Here is an 18,538-nt window from a genome sequence, read left to right as displayed (position 1 = left end):
GGTTCCTTGTAAGATTAAATATATTTATAATATTTCGTGGAAAAATTTGCAAAAGATTTAGATGATAGATCCAACTAAGTTATTAACATTCTTGACCAATTGATTTTTCAAGAATTAAATTGAGAAGGGAAAGTAAAGCATCTAACGAGGAGAAAGGGCCATCGTGCAACATTGGTTTTGGGTTTACAGACGGGAAAGGACAAGGAGAGCAAACAATGAGACAGTTCCAAATAAACTCATTGCTTAGTCTTACTAATTATTTAAATATAATATTGAACACAACTTATCTCAACAATCAGAGTGGCGCAGCGGAAGCGTGGTGGGCCCATAACCCACAGGTCCCAGGATCGAAACCTGGCTCTGATACGAGTGGCTTCCGATTAAATCTTTTTTTTCTGGGTCCAATTTTTGCATTATTTCTCCTTTATTCCTAATTATGTTTCCTTTTTCGACATTACCTTCTCTCACATCACGGAAACCATACTTCACCCAATTCATCAGTGCCAAATACCCTTTTATTTTCTTTTTAATATCATGATTAGGAAACTATCTAATTTTAATTTCCCTTTAAGCATTAGGTTTGTCAAGTTTTGCATAGATGTTACAATACATAACAAAAACCATGGATGAAATTACAAGGTTTTTAACCACCTCCCACTCTTTCACAAAGAAATTAAAGGATGATGGCAGAACTAGGTAGAGGCTACCATGGGTTCTAGTCTAGTTAGCCTTTTTATAAAATTAAAATATATTACATGTATTTTAATGTTATTCATCTCATAAAAACTTAGTAGCCCAATCAAATGTAGCCTTGTAATCCATTGTCCACTCAATTTTGTAGGTCTATAATCTTATATTAATTTGTTTGCTCAATTCAGAAACATAATCTCTTAATAAACACTCATGATTTTAACTCTCAACCTTCCCAATGTATACTTTTATTTCTAGAAAAACTATAGAAATAGTAAGTACCCAAACAAAACTTGATCCTTAGATTTTAAGCTAATAACTTTAGCTAGTCCGCTCATTGAAAAATTCCTGATTCTGCCCTTGAATAGTGACAGATTTCCAATTTCGTAACCACAAACTTTTGCACAAATTATTTGGCCTAAACACTAGAAACCTTTCTCTAACACCTTAATTCCACACCTCGTTTTTAGGTACCCTCTATCATTCCAGTTACATTGAAGACCATCATCGAGACATTTGCGATTGGTTGCGAACGAATTGTCTGCAACAAAGAAAAGAATAAAATTTAGTAACACAAGCCACGCTGCCGTTAGACTCTATTTATTGTGTAATTATTATTTGAGCCAAAAAAGAGCAATGCAATATTGCAGGTTGCAAGAGAACATGAGATGAGAAACTTGTTAAAAAGAAGCAGAAGAGCATGGTAAATTAATCTAAGCTCCTCCCTGTAGGAATCTCTCGCAATCATGCCGCATTCATGAATTTTTCCTACTCTAGTTTGACCAAAGTTAGGCAGAAGTGCTCCTGGTATTGCCCTAGCTTCGCCTGGATCTCCACAATGTCCTCAGCATTATAAGGTCCTAAATGAGAGATATTATAATACAAAGAAAAAGGATGTTAATGAAAGCGACCGTGAAACCAACCAAACCATTAAAGGGAGCCTTGCATTATTATTCAGGCACAGTCGAGAAGAAGGACAGATAGAAAAAGTATGGAGGGAGGGAAACATTATATTTCAGCAATGACATTGACTGGACAGATTTCACAGAGAAAGATTTATGCGATGGCTCCAACTAAGTTATTAACATTTTTGACCAATTGCTTTTTCAAGAATTAAATTGAGAAGGGAAAGTAAAGCATCTAACCAGGAGAAGGGGCCATCGTGCAGTGCAACATTGGTTTTGGGCTTAAGACAGTCACGATATTTACAGGCGGGAAAGGAGGGCAAACAATGACACAGAGTCTTACTAATTATTTAACTAAAATATTGAACAAAACTTATCTCAACAATCAGAGTGGCGCAGCGGAAGCGTGGTGGGCCCATAACCCACAGGTCCCAGGATCGAAACCTGGCTCTGATATGAGTAGCTTCCGATTTAACCTTTTTCACTTCACCCAAATTCATCAGTGCCTAATACCCTCTTTTTTCCTTTTCAATATTATGATTAGGCAACTAATCAAATTTTGATTTCATTTTAACTATTATTTTTCAAACAAAAACCATGGATGAAATTACAAGGTTTTTAACCTCCCACCCTTTTACAGAGAAATTAAAAGATAGAATGAGAGGAGGGTCTGAGTGTTACATTTCAAGATTTTTTATAAGCTACAACAGGACCCTTGTACAATCTCAGCTAGCAGCCTAGTCCAACAAAAACTAAAGCACTTTACCCTAATAACCCTGTACTGTTCTTCAAAACCCTCCCTTCTAAAGATCAAGGTGCTCACTACAGAAACTCGAAGGCACAACTGATAGCTGCAACCGCCCTGTCCATTCCTCGCCTGGCTTCAAGGTGATAGGTTTCTCGATCGCTGCCCCGTCCACACAAAGCATATGTTTGTACTCCTCATCGCCAAAATCAACCATAGATTTCGATTTCTTCTCCCATGGATTCCAAACAACTGTACATGGGGAAACAAAATTGCAAACACAAAGTCAAATATAATATCACCATCATATATATCTTAGGAGGGTAATGTAACAGATTTACACAAGTCATCTTTATGTTCGAGCTTGTCAAGAGAAGACTTGGATAGTTGAATATAAAATCTCAATAGTCCAATTCTTTCAAAGTTACTGGTTGGCAAAATAACATTGAATAGCTAACTTTCCATAAATACAATAAGTTGATAAAAATGTAAAAAAAAGTTAAAAATATGCCAGCTTACAAACATCTGGTAGTCCTTCCTTTCTGATTACATATGTCCGCTTTTTCTCATGATCAAGGACTGCAATTACATTTGGCGAACTTAGATACAGACGACTGACCTGCCGTGAGAAAGTTTTTGTATCTATAAGCCAAAGCCTTCATATTGCATCAACAATACTTGAAAGAAAGCAAAATTAGCTAATCTTTATTTCAAGCAGATCATAGAGTGGAGACTTAATGAGTTTGTATGAAAAATATTATGAATATAATGCTGTTCTTCCATGCTATTTTTAGTTGATATCACAGTACGCAGAAATGAAATAAAGACTGGTTTGTCAACTACTAATGTTTCAGAGTAACCTTTAGATTTGATTAAAAACTTTTAGAAATAACTGTACCATGAGTAAGACAATGAATTAAGTGTACAAATTGGATAACCTTTTCACAGAATATGTGAAAAGAATTCACCATTTTGTTATAGTTGGCGAACATTTGTCATTCCTTTACATTTCCTGCCCAACAAAATCAACGGGTGCTGTGCTGGACATTTTCATCACTAAGGTGTGATTTTCCAACTCTAGGGTTTCCTGCATTATATGTAAAAGCAATTTCATTTCATATATATAAACTATAATTTTTGTACCTCAGATTCAAAAGTGATGGCATCTCCTTGTTCTGTAAAACGTTTTCTTTCGCAAAGGTTGTCTAAGTAATCAAGTGTCTCCAGCCCTTCTATCCTCACCTCACTAAGGAAAGATGTCATTTTCACATAAATAAATCAAATTGCAAGAGTGTAATGGAACCACATATGCAACAACCAAACTGCAGATGATTGTGAATTCAATTATATAAAGTGCTACATACCTTATGTCAGAAACCAAAAAATAAGTATGGTAGGCAAACGAGAAACTGAACGGCTTGCCATTGACATTCCTAACTCGTGATGTCATGGTCAGATATCCACTTGTTGCAAGAGACACCCTAAGGCGAAACTCAAAGCTGGAAAGGGAACAAAGAAATGAGAAGACAATTTTATGGGTTCTAACTAAATTCTTTTAATAATTAACATTCTGTTATGACTTCAAGTCATTTATTAATTATTAACTAAATCCTTCCAATAATTAACATATTGTCACGCGGATACAAACTTCAATCAACAGGGAGGAAAAAAATAGTTACTAGTTTTATTTAAGAAGGCAGCATCAAAGCTCATACCTATGAGGCCAGCACTTCAGGTCATCTTCAGATGGTTTAAGCAGTAGATCAATGAAGGATTTTCCATGGGAATCGTTTGGCGGATGCAGCTGAGGATTATCATCAATCGCCCAGACCTTGTTCCTCGCAAAACCATGCTGTTCAAGTGATCCACAGTTCCCAAACTTCAAACGCATCAAGGTATAAAAACATCAGATGGAGTTTTTTATTTTTTGAAAAAAGTATCATTGTGTATAGAAGAATAATTGATAATACCTGCGGAAAACAAATGGGAATTCCTCCTCGCATTGCTTTTGGAGGCTTGAAGATTGCCTACGGTTGATGAACCACATGTTAAAAGAATCTTTTGTGTAAATCTCTAGTGGGTAAGACATGTTTTCAACTCTTATTGTCACAATTCATTGTGTGAAATGTCAGCCCCTATATCTCTTGCATAAAACAGAAAATGAAATTGAAAATTTGCTCCAACAGGAAACTGATTACAACCACATTCATCAACTATCAAGTAGCACTGGTTGGATAATCCCAAAACAGAGTACTTAGTCAACCCAGTTTTACTTCATGTCCAGTTGTGCATAAAACATTAGTTCTTGACCAGTCAACAAAGTCATATGAATTGAGAACTCTAGTCTGACCTGGAAAATCTACAACCCCTGAAATCTGGTAGTTTACATATTTTGTGATTACTCATCTGAATAATTAGACAGACAAAATATTTGTTCAATCACAGAATTATAAAAATAACAATAAAAAGAGAGGATGGAAAATATATACAGTTGGAATTGAAAAATTATACCTTACTACTAGTGAATAGGAGTTCTTCCCCGTGCTTATTCCTCCAGGAAGTGACCTGTCCTCCATGTAAGCTAACCTATATTATCAGAAGAAAAATCCTTAATCCCAAGCACACTAAACACCCCACTAATACAGAAACCAAAATGGTATTTGACCACAATTTCTCTCCCAATACAAAAATAAAATAAAATAAAGGATGATTCTAAATTGAATGCTTCGAAAAGAATCAACTTACCCGGGCTGAAGCCCCTTGCTGGTTCTGAAGCAGGACTTGTTCTACGCCATTCCAATCCTTTGTAATCTCAATTGCTGCCCTATAATCCCAATCTGCTGCTGAATGCCCCATTTTGTAAAAACAGACAGAATTTTACCTCTCTAACTCTGCTATCTTAATTAGACACCTTGTGCCTTCCAAGCTCTAACCAAACCTCTCTAAAACAAAGGACACTGGCAGTGATGGATTGAAAGGAGCAAGAGTCCCACTGATATTGTTAAAGATCTAAACTTAACCAAACACCTAAACCTGTCATAAAGCAGTGATCTTTTCAATTAAAAGAGAAAACCAAACTACCATTACTTCTCAGATCCAGAAAACTCGACTTGTAGATAACACCAAAGTGCTAATGCCTGTAAAATGCCATTGGAAACGTAAAGTCCAAATCCAGAAACCAAAGAAGTGAAATTTGGCAGCTGCACAGGAAAACTCCAATACCTACCTAAATTTCATAAAAGAAAGTCTCCAGATATTTGCAATATATCATCAGATGAAGACAATCAATTTAATCCAGAATAAAGGGCTAAAATCCAAATATGTATTTCTCAACTGTAACATGCCTTTTTTTCTTTCAAAAACCCATCAAAGGAAAAGAGAACAAAAAGAACTCAATTCTATCAAGAAAGAACTGTATCTGTAATTACTCTAAGCTACCCTATAAGTCTAACTTGTAATAACACCCACCAAGAATGACATCAAAAACTAGAATAAGCAAGTCCCTAAAAGTCAGAAACTTTCAGGCAGAAGCCTCTTTAAGTACGTCACATGAACCAAAGGACTCAAAACTTTCAATCTACACAATTCCCACTCAAGTCAAGACCTTGAATTTGAAAGAGCACCAACTGAGATCATGTTCAAGTGTTAAGGCAACCCTTTTTCCCAGGTAGGAAGCATTCAGTTTGTGTATGGGACTTGCTATTAATAATATAGAAGAAACTAATGCTTAAAGAAACCCAAAAGAAATGGGAAATAAAACAGACAAATTATAAAAGAAACAAAGGTGTAGGTGGGGAGGGGGCAGGATCGTGGAAGCATGGGAAGAAGTGAATAAAAATGTGAAGTATGTTTTGATGATAAGGAGGAAAAGAACAGTCTTTGTTCTTCTGTTGCTCTCGCAGAGATCTATGACGTGGAGATATGTGAAGTACGTGAAGACAGTCCAAGCGGTCAAAATTTTAAAATACAGGAATTTTGAGATTGAGACTCTGCAGATTTTTTTATTTTTTTATTTTTGCAGATTTTAATGCGTTAAATTATGAATGTGAGTGAGCCATTCATTTAGACTTCACCAACCAACCTCGCCATTCATTTTATTTTTTCACTTTGATTATTATTATTATTTGCTAATGTCAACTTTGAATATGTCATGGAAATGAAATGACAAAAGCTTTGTGTCCTCCTATTTTTATTGTGGGCTGTTGATTTCTTTATGGTCAATAATTTGGATATTTGGCTCATTGAGGTGGTGGTAGTAGTAGTAATACGTGATTGATTTTTTTTCATTAGCAAATGCAATATTTCATATTATTAAGGTCATATATATATATATATATATATATTATATTGTTAAATTGTCAACTGAGACTATTTGAGACATGTTTTTCTTTTAAATGAATGATTTTGATTTTACACATCCTGTCCCAAGAAAATTAACACAAAATATATGATAATACTAACTGCATTTCTTATCAATCAAAAACAAACAAAGAAAAGAATAACTTCACTAAAAGGACTACCTCTATAGAGCATTAGGAGTTGCCTGATGAAAGTCTCTCTTTCTATTTAATTGCCAATAAGATGAACAATTTCTTTTCTATGTATGTCAAGTTGTCAACAATAGGATACTTGCTATTTAATAAGCTAACATTATTGGTTCAAGTGAATGATAAGTCAATTGAATCATGGTAAATTTCTTTTTATTCCTCGTAATCAAAAGAATAAAGATGGTCATTAGAGATAGAACTTGGTTAATCAATCTAATTGAATAATCAGGGTTGTCGAGAGGAGGTTATACTATTATAACTCTTTAACAATTTTTCAGATCCAAGTATCCTTTAGATGTTCGATTCAGTTTCACTTTAAATCCAAGTACCTCATGAGTCGGTTTTAGAATCTAATTCTAGGTCCATTTTAGAATTAAAGTCCGTTTTATAGTCAAATTTTGGGTCCGTTTTGGAGTCGAACCCATCTTCCTCTATCTCCTCCAAAATGCCCCTCAGGTTCAACAGATGTTCAATTTTAAAATCGATCTTTGCGCATCCAAAGCATTTAGATCTTCCCACATTGAAAAAGAGCTAAATAGTAGAGTCTAAGGCCCCAATTGGTTCATGGGAAAGAAGACTTGGGGATGAGAAATCAATTACTTTCCCATGTTTGGTAAGTCCAGGCATGGGAAATCGTTGCCTAGCCCATGAGAAAGTTGGGGGGAAAGTGAAGCCATCCTCCCAACTTGGGTTTTGTTTTCTCTCCTCGTGGGAAAATTCAGGAAAATGAGCCAACATTAAATAAACATTTTTCATGACCATTTTGTCTTCATTAACAATTTAGAATTACAATATATCATTAAATGCATTCTTTATATATATATATATATATATATATATATATATATATATTTGATTTAATATGGGTATAATTGAAAATTTATACAAACTTTGTTTTCCATTCCTACTCAAAACAAACATGGGAAATGAAATAAAGTGATATCTTCCGGTTACCTTCCTAGCATTACCAAACGTAGGAAAAGAATCTTCAATTTCCCATCTCTTAGAAAATGACATGGAAAATGATTTCTTGTCAAACTCGTTCCGTGAACTAAACGGGACCTAAGAAACTTTCTGGTTCATTTGAAGGATACTCCCAAAAAGTTTTACACTTCACATTGTTTACTAGTAAAAACTTCTCAACTATTTTTCAACAGTTATTGTGAGCTTTCGAGAAGGGCAGACGGGGATCACGTGGAGGTGAAAATGCGTGGGTAATCCCACAGGGGACAAAAGCCGGCAGACTTTGAATGTGTTGGTGAATCACCTATGCCCATGGCGTAAGCTACTTTGAACCTTTTTAATTTGTTATGAAGCCAGGGGGTATAAACCCAAGAAACCAACTACAGAATACAAGCTACTTTGAACTTTGAATCATGTGGCCAGCCTTCAACTTTGCGGGGGCCGCCGTATTGCTTTGCTTCTTGCATTCGTCCACGTTCAGCCTTCACTTGTGCCCCTCCCCTTTCAACTTTGAATTATGCGGCGCCAACGTGGTTGTGATACAACGCCAACGTGACACTGAGAGCATGTCTAGCGCAGGGGCCCTGCCCTGGCAGCAGGCCCCCCAAGGGCCCAAATCCCCCTCCAGCGCAACAAAACCAGCCCGGCCAAGTACTGGACCCCGAGAGCCCAAATCTTCTTTCTCCCCTGAAATCCAATCTCGCGAGTCGCAACATCAAACATGTCACAGACAAACCATATAATGTTATAATTTCGTGAAAAGATTTCAAAAACAGAATGCGGACGATTGTTGCTCGTCCCAATGAAAGATATCAATAGAAAAAACTATGGCTAAAGGTTCAATGTGTTCATTGCTTTTCTTTCCCAATAATTTCTTGTTAAGAAAATGGATACGAAATCACCAAGTAATCAATAAACTGAAAAGAATATTTGAATATGAGGTTACTGGAGTTTCCAAATGAGTTTTTAAACTTCAATAATCTCTGTACTATATCGTTTTCGTAAAATAAATAAACCATAACCAAAACCTCAGCTGAGTTATTATCACGAAACGAATTTCAAAAAACCCTCCTCATTTCTCCATTTTGTCAACAAACGAACAGAACACTTTGTTTAATAGATAGAGACCGTGATGGTTTTGTTAAAAGATAGAGACGACATTGATACTTAGGGGAGCTTCTATAATGAGGATGCTATTTGAGGAGGCCCATCTCACCATCAAAAGGGGTGTGGACCCCCCAATGCAACCCCCCCAATGTGCTTTGTTTTTTTGTTGTTGATGGTGAGATTTCACCTCCTCAAATAACCTCCTCACTCAACCTCCTTATTCTAGCCTTTCCGTGATACTTAGAGCTAAAATTCAGGGGCTGGGTGTCTAATGAAAATTTTCTGGTGTCCATAACATAACCCCACTAAAATCACATGGGCTACAGTTGTTAGATTATAATTGGGTAAGCCCAGCAAAGAAACATGAGAAAACTTGGATCCGTTTTAGACGAAAATCATAGCCCAAGGAATCTGGGCACACGGGTCGGATTTCCCAGGACCGCTCCCAGATTCGCACCTACAACATATATTATATACGCACGCACTCACCTCACTCACTCCACGAGTCTTCTCTCACTCTCTCTCTACCCTCTCCTTTCTCGTCCTCTCTGTACCTCTCCTCCAGCAACACACTTCGATGGCTCTTCGAGCTCTCGTGGCCAGGAAATCCCTTGGATTAGGGTTTCAGAGCGAAGCCAAAATCCTCGCCGTAGGTTCTGCAGCTCATTCTCATGGCTTTCAGACCTTCTCGCTTCCCGACCTTCCGTACGACTATGGCGCTCTCGAGCTGCAATTAGTGGCGAGATCATGCCCATGGCGTAAGCTACTTTGAACCTCTGTTTTTTTTTTTCATGAAGCAGGGGGTATAAACCCAAGAAACCAACTACAGAATACAAGCTACTTTGAACTTTGAATCATGTGGCCAGCCTTCAACTGTGCTTCTTGCATTAGTCCACATTCAGCCTTTCACTTGAGCCCCTCCCCTTTCAACTCTGAATTATGTGGCGCCAACGTGGCTGTGATACAACGCTTTGCGTGTTAATAATATGCATGAACGACAACAGATGTTACAGAAAAGTTTCTAGCTAAGTTGTGCCTAGTGTGCAAGTCACTAACTAATGGGATTAAGGATCCAGTTCATTTGAGTATTATGAACTACAAAGCCTAAGGATATGCTCAGCACAATTTGCAATTAGCAATACAAACTGAGGGATTAAAGTAACTAATTAAAGTCTTAAAAACAGAAAGAATAATTAATAAAAAAAACATACATGTATGCTCATTCAAATTGCATAGTCATCACATCACTGGTAACTGAATTTTACACCACACTCACACGGCATAAATTAAGGTTTTTCTATTCTAAATCTCTACTCTTCAATGTACATCATCACCTTTCAGTGGCCATTCCAGCACATCTGAATACTAGTCTCTTACTCAATAAAAAAAGGGGAAAAAAACCATTAGTTCTGCAATGAGATAACTAATCACAAATAACAATTAGGGGCCTCAGCTTTCACCATGGTAACAATCCTGTTCAGCTGTCACATTTCTCCTGCTTACTGTTAGCAGTAATTTTGGGCTTGTAATATGCCAAAACTACAGAATTAAAGAAACTGCATGTATGCCGGTCGATCGATCAGCCAGCAGCAACTGCATCAGCCCTTGGACTCGCATCCAGGAGTTGATGCAGCTTAGCCCCCGAGTTTTTCTCATACATGTCACCCTCTTTCTCAGCATCCCTAGCAATGGAACCCGAGTTATTAACTCTCGACAGTAGGTTCTCAGTACTAAAAGGTTGGACCCTCTTGTCATCAATGTTCATCATAATCTCTTCCATTCGTCCTACGCGTGTATTTTTCAGTTTATCCTAGTATGTTGAGACAAAGGGTAAGTTAGCACAAAAATAAAAGAGGTAGAAATTTTTATCAATCTCCGAGGAAAGAAATTATTAGGAAATAGCATGTGGAATATGGATGTACCATTAGTGTAGCATTTTCTAGCTTCAGTGTGCTAGAATTCTCAGTCAATCGACTTATTTCAGATTTAAGTGCCACATTCTCTGCAGATAAGGCATCGACTTTTCGTGCAAGTTCCTCAGTCTCAGCCTGGAAGGAAGAAGCATTACCCTCATATCTCCATTAATGAACACATACTAAAAGAAGAATATTGGACCAGGGCACCTTCAAAACTTTCATACCTGCTTCCTCAACCTGGACCTTCTAGCAGATTCCCGATTAGACTGTTTCCTCCTCTCCCTTTTTAGCTCCCGTTCATTCTGTGAATCATAATGAAACCGCCACAAAGTACATTCAGTGATGTGAAACTTCGATGGAGTATGAGAAACAAAGACAAATCCAAAAATAACAGAGTGACATATGCAGACAGTACATGTATCCAGGCTTCTGGAGGCAAAACTGCACAGGATTGTGGAACACTAGTAGAGCTCGACTTTGAGTTCAAGTTAGGTGAGTTCTTGAATTCCAACGCCATGGTCATTCCAGGAGAAACTACTGGTCCAACCAATTTTCCCGGGACACTAGGAGCAGCAACAGTTGCACCCAACACTTTATCAGAAGCTGCATTTACCTCCTTAGCAGAAACTGGACTGGGCTGCATGTCAGTCTTCCCATCTCCAGCTATTGGAACAAATATTGAGCAAAGATATGTGTCAATACACAGATTTAGTCGAGCAACTTAAGCTTTTGTGTACTGTACTAAACCAACAAACTTAACACCGTATCAAAGCAGATGATCCTGATCCTAATCCCTACAACTATAACCTGTCAACGTCTCAACTAATGTTTTCACGTGTTGGCTCTATAGCGGTTGAGAAATGTTCACAGGTGACGGGGGATTGTTTGGATATAAAACAACAATTGGCTCACATCCTAGGAGTTTAAGCTTTATGAAATACGAGATAGCTACTAAAAAACAGTACTGACTGCAGGCCAACTCTATTGTTCATCAAGATGCAACACTTGGTGAAGAACAGAGTCATACCAGTGGCTGGTGTTCCCTCACGACTTCTTTTTCTTCTGGTTTGATTTTCCTGGACATAAAATATGGAAATATTGAACTTTAACTCACCATTAACCATCATTATACATACAAGATTCAAATCAAATGAGAATTAAATTTGGAAGAAGACACATGCATGGAAGAGGTCCTCACCCCAGCGGTATTCCCATCACTTCCCTCGCTAGAACCTTCTGTCCCCAAACTGTTAGCATGGTAAAAAGTTCACAAAAATTAGTCCATAAACAAATAATTTACCAGGAAGAACCCAGTCTAATGGAAAAAATTTCCAGATATGTAAGCGAAAGGAGAATTCCAGACCAGACTACCAGAGAGTGTACCAGATTGGTCCACTAGGAGGTATAGCCCATCTAAAAAGCAAGAGAAAGGACGTAAGAGACTAAGTTGGCTTACAAACCTCTGGGAGACACTATGTTCAGCTCCACCCTCAGCATCCCCAACATTACTATTGCCTATTGACATTGCAAGCGCATCAAATCTTTTCAACTTTTTCATTAACCCTCGGTCTGTATTACCAGATGACTTTGTAGGTGTTTCCATATTCAAAGGAGTTGCAGCCTGCATTATTGCATCACAAATAAAGTCACATTAAATTATGGATATTGATGGCTGTGTATGCAGCTATAATGGACATATGATGAAAAGTTCACTTACAGAAGGTGATGATGGAACCGCTTGGCCATGCGATCCCTATATCAACAAAAACAAACACCAATACGTGAGAAAATTCCAGTTTTGTAACTATCTCAATTCTGTCACTAGGGAAAAGAAACAGGCTGCAAGAGTGGGGGAAGGGAGTAATGAATTATTGATTGAGAGCTATATCAAGCATAAAGATATGGGAAAGCTTATTAATTTCCATTTGCTTAAGCATAGGGAAGTCAACAGGAATTGAGATGTCCAGCAAGTCCTAGTAAAAATGCATGTACATAACACCTCATAACATTAAATACAGTCTAGCCTCTGCTTTCAAAAAGGTAACCAATCAAATTGGGCACTTTAAGAACCAACTATTCACTCTCTAAATTGCAAAGCAACCAGAAGTTCTGATGAAAATGTAGGATCGTCACCGAAAATAAGGAGAATTCAAACTTACAAGAGGAACTGCCGGATGTGCATAACCATGTGAATACATTGCTGCATAAGGTGTCCCATAGGGTGGCATCATAGGCTGAAAGAATTAACGAGTGAATGACTTATCATACAGTATATTGGAGTTCTTCCAGCATGTGTAGGAAAATCGCAAACTTAAATTGAATGTATTAACTGCCTTGATGTAAGAGACAGTACCTGTGGTGGGCCCCACATATAGGGATGAGGTGCGTGGCCAGAAGCCACAGCTGGGTTGTAATATGGAGGAAGAGCAACTCTGGGACCATAATATGCCTGAAGTTATCAATTAGCTTTCAGTTTTCATATGAAAAACTACAAAATGATCAGAGTTATTTGAGCAAAACTAGGAAAAAAAATCAGTAACCTGCATGGCTGCCCAATCAGGATAGACATGAATATTGGTCTGATTGCTATGATTTGTCTGATCCTGCCAATGCAAAAGGATCAAGAAAAACTTAAAGACGGTCTTCAATAGTAAACCACCAAGAATAACAAAAGAGAGATATTTAATAGACAACTAGCCTAAAACTCTTTTATCTACCTAGAAATCAAAACATTATAAGTCAACTTCAAAAAATACTCGATCAGATGTTTCAGACATTTTTGTTTCTATAACAGAAAAAACAACGTATCGCAGCTTACCGCTGTCAGAGGTGAAGATGATTTCTCAGATTTGGTAGATTTTCCGTCGTCGTCGTTTCCCATGGATGACCACTAAGGCTTATTCAAAGATACTGAGAAGAAATATTTTGAGCTTTCTTGATCAGTGCATCACTTCTTTGATCTGTTATATATAATGTCCAGACTCCACACTGCATCAATTCAATAGTATCCATGTCAGGCTGTAATTGGAAAAAAGAAAATTTGCAAGGCTTATAAAGAACAGCAAAAAAGATGTGGAGATAAAATCAAACGAATCGCTGACGTCAAAACATCACAAAATTGTCTTAATAATTTTATGATTGCGGGAAATATTGAAACGATCACCACGCTACATACATAGTTAATGACATCCTTTCAGTTCTGTTCATGTACACTTCCTAAACTAGTTAACCAAGAGTGAACTGAAACAAAAGTTACCTAACCCGGAGGCAACAACACGACTCATAGATGTCACAGTTATTGGAAATAGGCTCCCAATTCAAGATAAAAAAGTGACTTACAAATTTGGCATGCTTATAATAAAAACATAAACAAATGCCATAACGCTAAAGCAAAAAAATAAAAATAAAACCTGTTGATTCAGATTTGGAACAACAGAAGCTCGGTGAACACTGGCTAAGTATGCAGGTTAGTCTAACGGAAATATGAGATTGAGTTCATATCTGCTAAATAAAAAGACAAAGTAGTTGGAAAAAAAAAAAAAATAATTAAAATAATAATTAGCTGCTTATGTGAGTGTTTCATCAGTTTATCAAAATAATATATAAAAAGCCAAGGAAAAGAATAATTGAACTTATTCAGTACAACTATATTCATGACTAATTTTCCTTTGGATACTTCTCAAGGATAAATTATACATGCTCACTCACCAGGAACCTAAACTTCAAGACAAATCGGCGATCTAGTGAATTAAAACATAGAAGAAAAAATAATAATCATAAAAAAAGGGGGGGCAAAAACGTCTTTCCACCAACTCTCGTCACAGGAAGATATTGCTAGGTGCCATCACCCAATCCATCACAAATTCACACAACTGAAAAACCTAGAGATATAAATGACAAAAATACCCTTTACACAAACTTAAGGCGAAAATAATTAACCGATGTTTTGTATCTGGTGGTTTGATCAGTTCTAATCTTACACTAGTTATCTGGTATTTCTTGAAATAATTTCTCCTCCATTTTTGGTTGATGGGGTTGCCGAATTGGAACAGAAAATAGAATGCTAGCGCATACGCACCAAAATCAGATGAGATAACTAGTAAACCGAGCAAATCAATAAACCAAATCACAATTTCCAGCATAAGCAGAGAGAAATCTTCGACACTCTGTTTGCTAAGAAAACCAAGGAAAAAAAAGCTTAAGCATGTTGCCGTTACTTTTGAGTTTGAGACTAAATACAAGCTCCGTTTTTCACTATAACAAAGAAGAAGAAAAAAAAACTGAAAAGATGCATACTTTCAATTTCCAACATCCCCTTACGCATTTCCTCACCAAAAACCCGCTCATGTAATAACGGAAATAAGCTTTTTCCGTTACTTTATCCATTTTCTCAGGAGCCAAACAGAGCATTGACCATAATTCAAAAGGGAAAAACGAACTCGAAATTCAACGTACCTTGAACTCTCAAATCCAAATCTCCACCTCTTCACGTCTAAAATCCAAACCAAAAGGAAAAAAGAAAACTTCAGAATTCGTTGAAATTTCGTCAAAGCTTCAACTTCTTCAATGGCGGCAAACCCCGGCTTCAAATCCCCTGCATTTTCTCTCTCTAGAGCATCGAGAGATAAAAAAACGCTTATTTTCTATCACAAAGGAAGCAAGAGCGAGCAATTGAAGGAGAGAGAAAGAGAGAGAAGGGTGAGGGTGGTGGTAGAGAAGAACAAAGAGGTAGAGGAAGAAGAAGAAGAGCGCCAAGGCAACGTCCACGTCACCCAACACGTGTCGTATGTGAAGGAGGTCGTAGACGGTACACCGTATATACGAGGTGGTGTGGTGGTTGTTGAGCTGGCCCATCGATATTCGCGCTGGCCAATTTATTTATTCCAACGTCACCTTGTCCGTACACGTGTTGCAAACCCACTCGATCAACGCGTCCCGGGTTCGGGCTCCAGCCTATTCCACCCGTCATGTGGCTGACGTGGTCCTTCTCGCATCCAATTTCTTAATTAATTAATTAATCAATCGGGATTTAAAAAAAAATAAAAATATTACATTAAACTATAATGAATAAGTCCTTTGGAATCCATGGCGAGCCAGTGATGGAGGACCTAATTGGGGGTCTTGAGCCACGCATGAAGATTGTTTGAGATTTAGATTCATTAAGATTAATTAGATTAATTAAGATCATTTCTTTATCTTATTTTAGATAATAAAGTAAAGTCTTAAAGATCTGATTTTTTTTTTTTTGTTATTTTTTTATTGCCTCTGATTTGGCAGATTTATTTTACCTGGCGGAACATCTTTTTGAAAGTCGTGACGTGAAGATCCAAGCTAGTGTATGTGTGCCACGTACAACCCATTGTTTTTAACAAATTTAGCTGTTCGAGTTTAATATTATAGCACAATTTCCTAAATTTTATTACTTGGTTGATTGTTATTGGATAATATTGATCATTAAATGAGGGAGTACCAAAAAATAAAATATTATTGGAGTTGATTTTTCCACTCTCCTTTTGTCCACTTACACTTTCTTTTATTTTTTAATTAATTTTATTCTTTTATTAAGAAAATTAAACAGAAAATTAATATATATAATTTTTTTTAAATAACTCCTTGCAAAAATATATATATATATTTGTACAACAAACTAAACCATCTTTAACTTGTGTTTCAATTGCTCTCAAATGAATTTCAATCCTCAAGTAAGCTTCAAATGCCCATAAATAATAACTCAAATATCATAGCAAAGCATTGAATGGCAGAGTAATTTATCAAAAACCCCAAAGTGGAGAAATTCCAAATCTCAACAACCCTTAAAATTTACTTTAGATTAATGGGCTTCATTTCACGATCATGCAAGTAAAAACGATTCATGAATCCGACAATTAGAGAGAAAGTTGTAATTTTTAACCAAAAAAAAAATTCAATCAAACTTTGTTTTTTGAAGTTGCAGACTCACACGGGATAAAGAAGAAACAAATTTATGCAGAATAAGAGTAGAATAGGAAATAGGATGAACAAAAAAGAACAAAATTAATTATAAAGTATTGAAAAAAACAGCATACTGAATTTGAATTTGGGGTTAACATCTTCATCCATTGTTCTTCCTACTCTATATGCAAAAAGGTCGTGGGCATTTCCAGAATTGTCAAAAGAGGTTTGTGAACCTCAATTTACCATCCCATTCAAAGTATGGGTTTTTAGTTTTATTTTATTTCTAGAGAAGAGACAATGTCACTAGCTTAAAATAATACCAAAAAATGAACAAAGGTGGTTGGTGTGAGTGGTTCGGCACTCTCATTCCTTAAGAGAGGTCAGGGGTTCGATCCCTGCTCTTGTACAGAGTCACCACTTTGGCCAACACTTTATCCCTTACGGGCCGACCCGGTGTGAGTGGCGATTAGTCTGGATTGTGGTTAAGGCTTAAAGGTGCCACCCATATTTGGGGCTCATCCAAGACCATCTCATGGTTCAGACCAAAAAATGAGCAAGGTTAGTTGTGATATGATTACATCACTTGCAAATGGGTTAATTATTTTATTAGTCTCTGAATTTAGACCCGATTTGCATTTAAGTACCTCAATTTACAAAATGGTTCCGGTAGTCCTTCAACTTCAGTTTCGTTCGGACAAATGGTCATGCCGTTAATTTTGTTAACTTTTTTGTTAAATACAGGGGCAAAATGGTATTTTTGTATTAAAATGGATTAAAATATGAATAAAAAATTAAAATTAAACTCTCTCTCCCCCTCTATCCCGATTTCTACTCCTCCCCCAAACTTAATTTTTCTTTTTTTTTTTAATAAAAAATTTGATTTTATTGTTATTTTAAAGATATGATTTTTTTATTCATTTTTATTTATTTTAATATAAAAATGCGATTTTGCTCCCTATATTTAACATAAAAAGTTAACAAAATTGACGGTATGACTATTTGTCATAACGAAAGTGAAGTTAAAGGACCACGGGAACCATTTTGAAAATTGTAGTACTCAAATTCAAATCGAATCTAAGTTCAGGGACTAATAAAATGATTAACCCCTTGCAAATTATATATAGTTGTCAAATTCAAATTTTCCCCATCAACGTTAGACATGATGAATCATTTAAATATGAAATCGACCTTTTCAAATATATATTTTTTTCTAATGAAAAATATTGTTCATCAATTTAGTTGGTCTTTTGGGTTTTTATTAATTTGAGAGTAAATTCATCTCCTTTTACATATGACAATAGATGTGAGTTAATTTAGTTGGTCTCGTAAGGTGTTTGACCTCTTAAAGCATTCACAGTGGGGGGGTGTATAAGGGGGTGTATGTTAAATATACACCCATTGTGATCGGAATCACCCGCAATGGGGGGGTGTATATGAATGTATAATTACATCACCACCTTGGAGATGTATATTTAGATGCAATTGTACATATTTTTTTACATCTCTTGCAGGTGGGACCCAACTGCAAAAAGGTGAGGGAAAATGGAGAAAAGTGGCTTTACACCCCCGAAAATAGACCCTCTCATTGGAGCACAAAGCGTATTTACACCCCCCGGAGGTGTAAAGAGAATGTAAAAGTAGCTTTACACCCCCGAAAATACACCCCCCACTGTGGATGCTCTTACATCCGAATAGGATCCATCTCCTCGTTTTTTTAAACGGTTTAAAATA

At 36.6% G+C, this 18,538-nt stretch overlaps 2 protein-coding genes and 2 non-coding genes across 5 annotated transcripts; 2 read left to right on the top strand and 2 right to left on the bottom strand.

Annotated features, from left to right (window-relative positions):
• Positions 1 to 294: 294 nt before the first annotated feature.
• On the top strand, positions 295 to 366 carry TRNAM-CAU (transfer RNA methionine (anticodon CAU)). Its single transcript has one exon. It is a non-coding gene; the product is annotated as a tRNA-Met (tRNA).
• Positions 367 to 1,979: 1,613 nt separating this feature from the next.
• TRNAM-CAU (transfer RNA methionine (anticodon CAU)) lies at positions 1,980 to 2,051 on the top strand. The gene has a single exon. It is a non-coding gene; the product is annotated as a tRNA-Met (tRNA).
• Positions 2,052 to 2,135: 84 nt separating this feature from the next.
• On the bottom strand, positions 2,136 to 6,255 carry LOC110751866 (putative glucose-6-phosphate 1-epimerase). Its single transcript, XM_021952396.2, has 8 exons — positions 5,086 to 6,255; positions 4,852 to 4,926; positions 4,311 to 4,367; positions 4,056 to 4,219; positions 3,705 to 3,839; positions 3,484 to 3,586; positions 2,860 to 2,959; positions 2,136 to 2,592 (listed from the first exon to the last, which is right to left on the bottom strand). The coding sequence occupies exons 1-8, from the start codon at positions 5,194 to 5,196 to the stop codon at positions 2,399 to 2,401; spliced, it is 939 nt and encodes a 312-aa protein (XP_021808088.1). The 5' UTR covers positions 5,197 to 6,255; the 3' UTR covers positions 2,136 to 2,398.
• A 3,895-nt stretch (positions 6,256 to 10,150) lies between these two features.
• LOC110751800 (common plant regulatory factor 1-like) lies at positions 10,151 to 15,650 on the bottom strand. Of its 2 annotated transcripts, XM_021952319.2 has the most exons (14): positions 15,329 to 15,650; positions 14,284 to 14,374; positions 13,692 to 13,861; positions 13,414 to 13,476; positions 13,227 to 13,322; positions 13,033 to 13,107; positions 12,591 to 12,626; positions 12,334 to 12,494; positions 12,072 to 12,120; positions 11,901 to 11,949; positions 11,289 to 11,536; positions 11,098 to 11,175; positions 10,880 to 11,005; positions 10,151 to 10,767 (listed from the first exon to the last, which is right to left on the bottom strand). In XM_021952319.2, the coding sequence occupies exons 3-14, from the start codon at positions 13,752 to 13,754 to the stop codon at positions 10,537 to 10,539; spliced, it is 1,275 nt and encodes a 424-aa protein (XP_021808011.1). In that variant the 5' UTR covers positions 13,755 to 13,861; positions 14,284 to 14,374; positions 15,329 to 15,650; the 3' UTR covers positions 10,151 to 10,536. The 2 variants fall into 2 exon arrangements, with proteins under 2 accessions (XP_021808011.1, XP_021808010.1); XM_021952318.2 differs by lacking the exon at positions 14,284 to 14,374.
• Between the last annotated feature and the right edge of the window lie 2,888 nt (positions 15,651 to 18,538).

This window comes from Prunus avium, chromosome 2 (genome assembly GCF_965620075.1).
Source record: "Prunus avium chromosome 2, drPruAviu1.hap1.1, whole genome shotgun sequence".
Lineage (NCBI taxonomy): Eukaryota > Viridiplantae > Streptophyta > Magnoliopsida > Rosales > Rosaceae > Prunus > Prunus avium.
Note: the sequence above shows the minus strand (reverse complement) of the source record. Positions and strands in the feature narration are given on the sequence as shown.

What these genes read in the sequence shown, in the direction of transcription:
- LOC110751866 (XM_021952396.2), bottom strand. Translation starts at nt 5,196, where the DNA reads ATGGGGCATTCAGCAGCAGATTGGGATTATAGGGCAGCAATTGAGATT. An exon ending in AGCAAGGGGCTTCAGCCCGG is followed by an intron (nt 4,927 to 5,085) that starts GTAAGTTGATTC and finishes CTGATAATATAG; the next exon opens with GTTAGCTTACATGGAGGACA. An exon ending in GGAAGGACTACCAGATGTTT is followed by an intron (nt 2,593 to 2,859) that starts GTAAGCTGGCAT and finishes CCCCATGTACAG; the next exon opens with TTGTTTGGAATCCATGGGAG.
- LOC110751800 (XM_021952319.2), bottom strand. Translation starts at nt 13,754, where the DNA reads ATGGGAAACGACGACGACGGAAAATCTACCAAATCTGAGAAATCATCT. An exon ending in CACATCCGGCAGTTCCTCTT is followed by an intron (nt 12,627 to 13,032) that starts GTAAGTTTGAAT and finishes TTGTTGATATAG; the next exon opens with GGATCGCATGGCCAAGCGGT. An exon ending in GTGATGGGAATACCGCTGGG is followed by an intron (nt 11,950 to 12,071) that starts GTGAGGACCTCT and finishes TTTTATGTCCAG; the next exon opens with GAAAATCAAACCAGAAGAAA.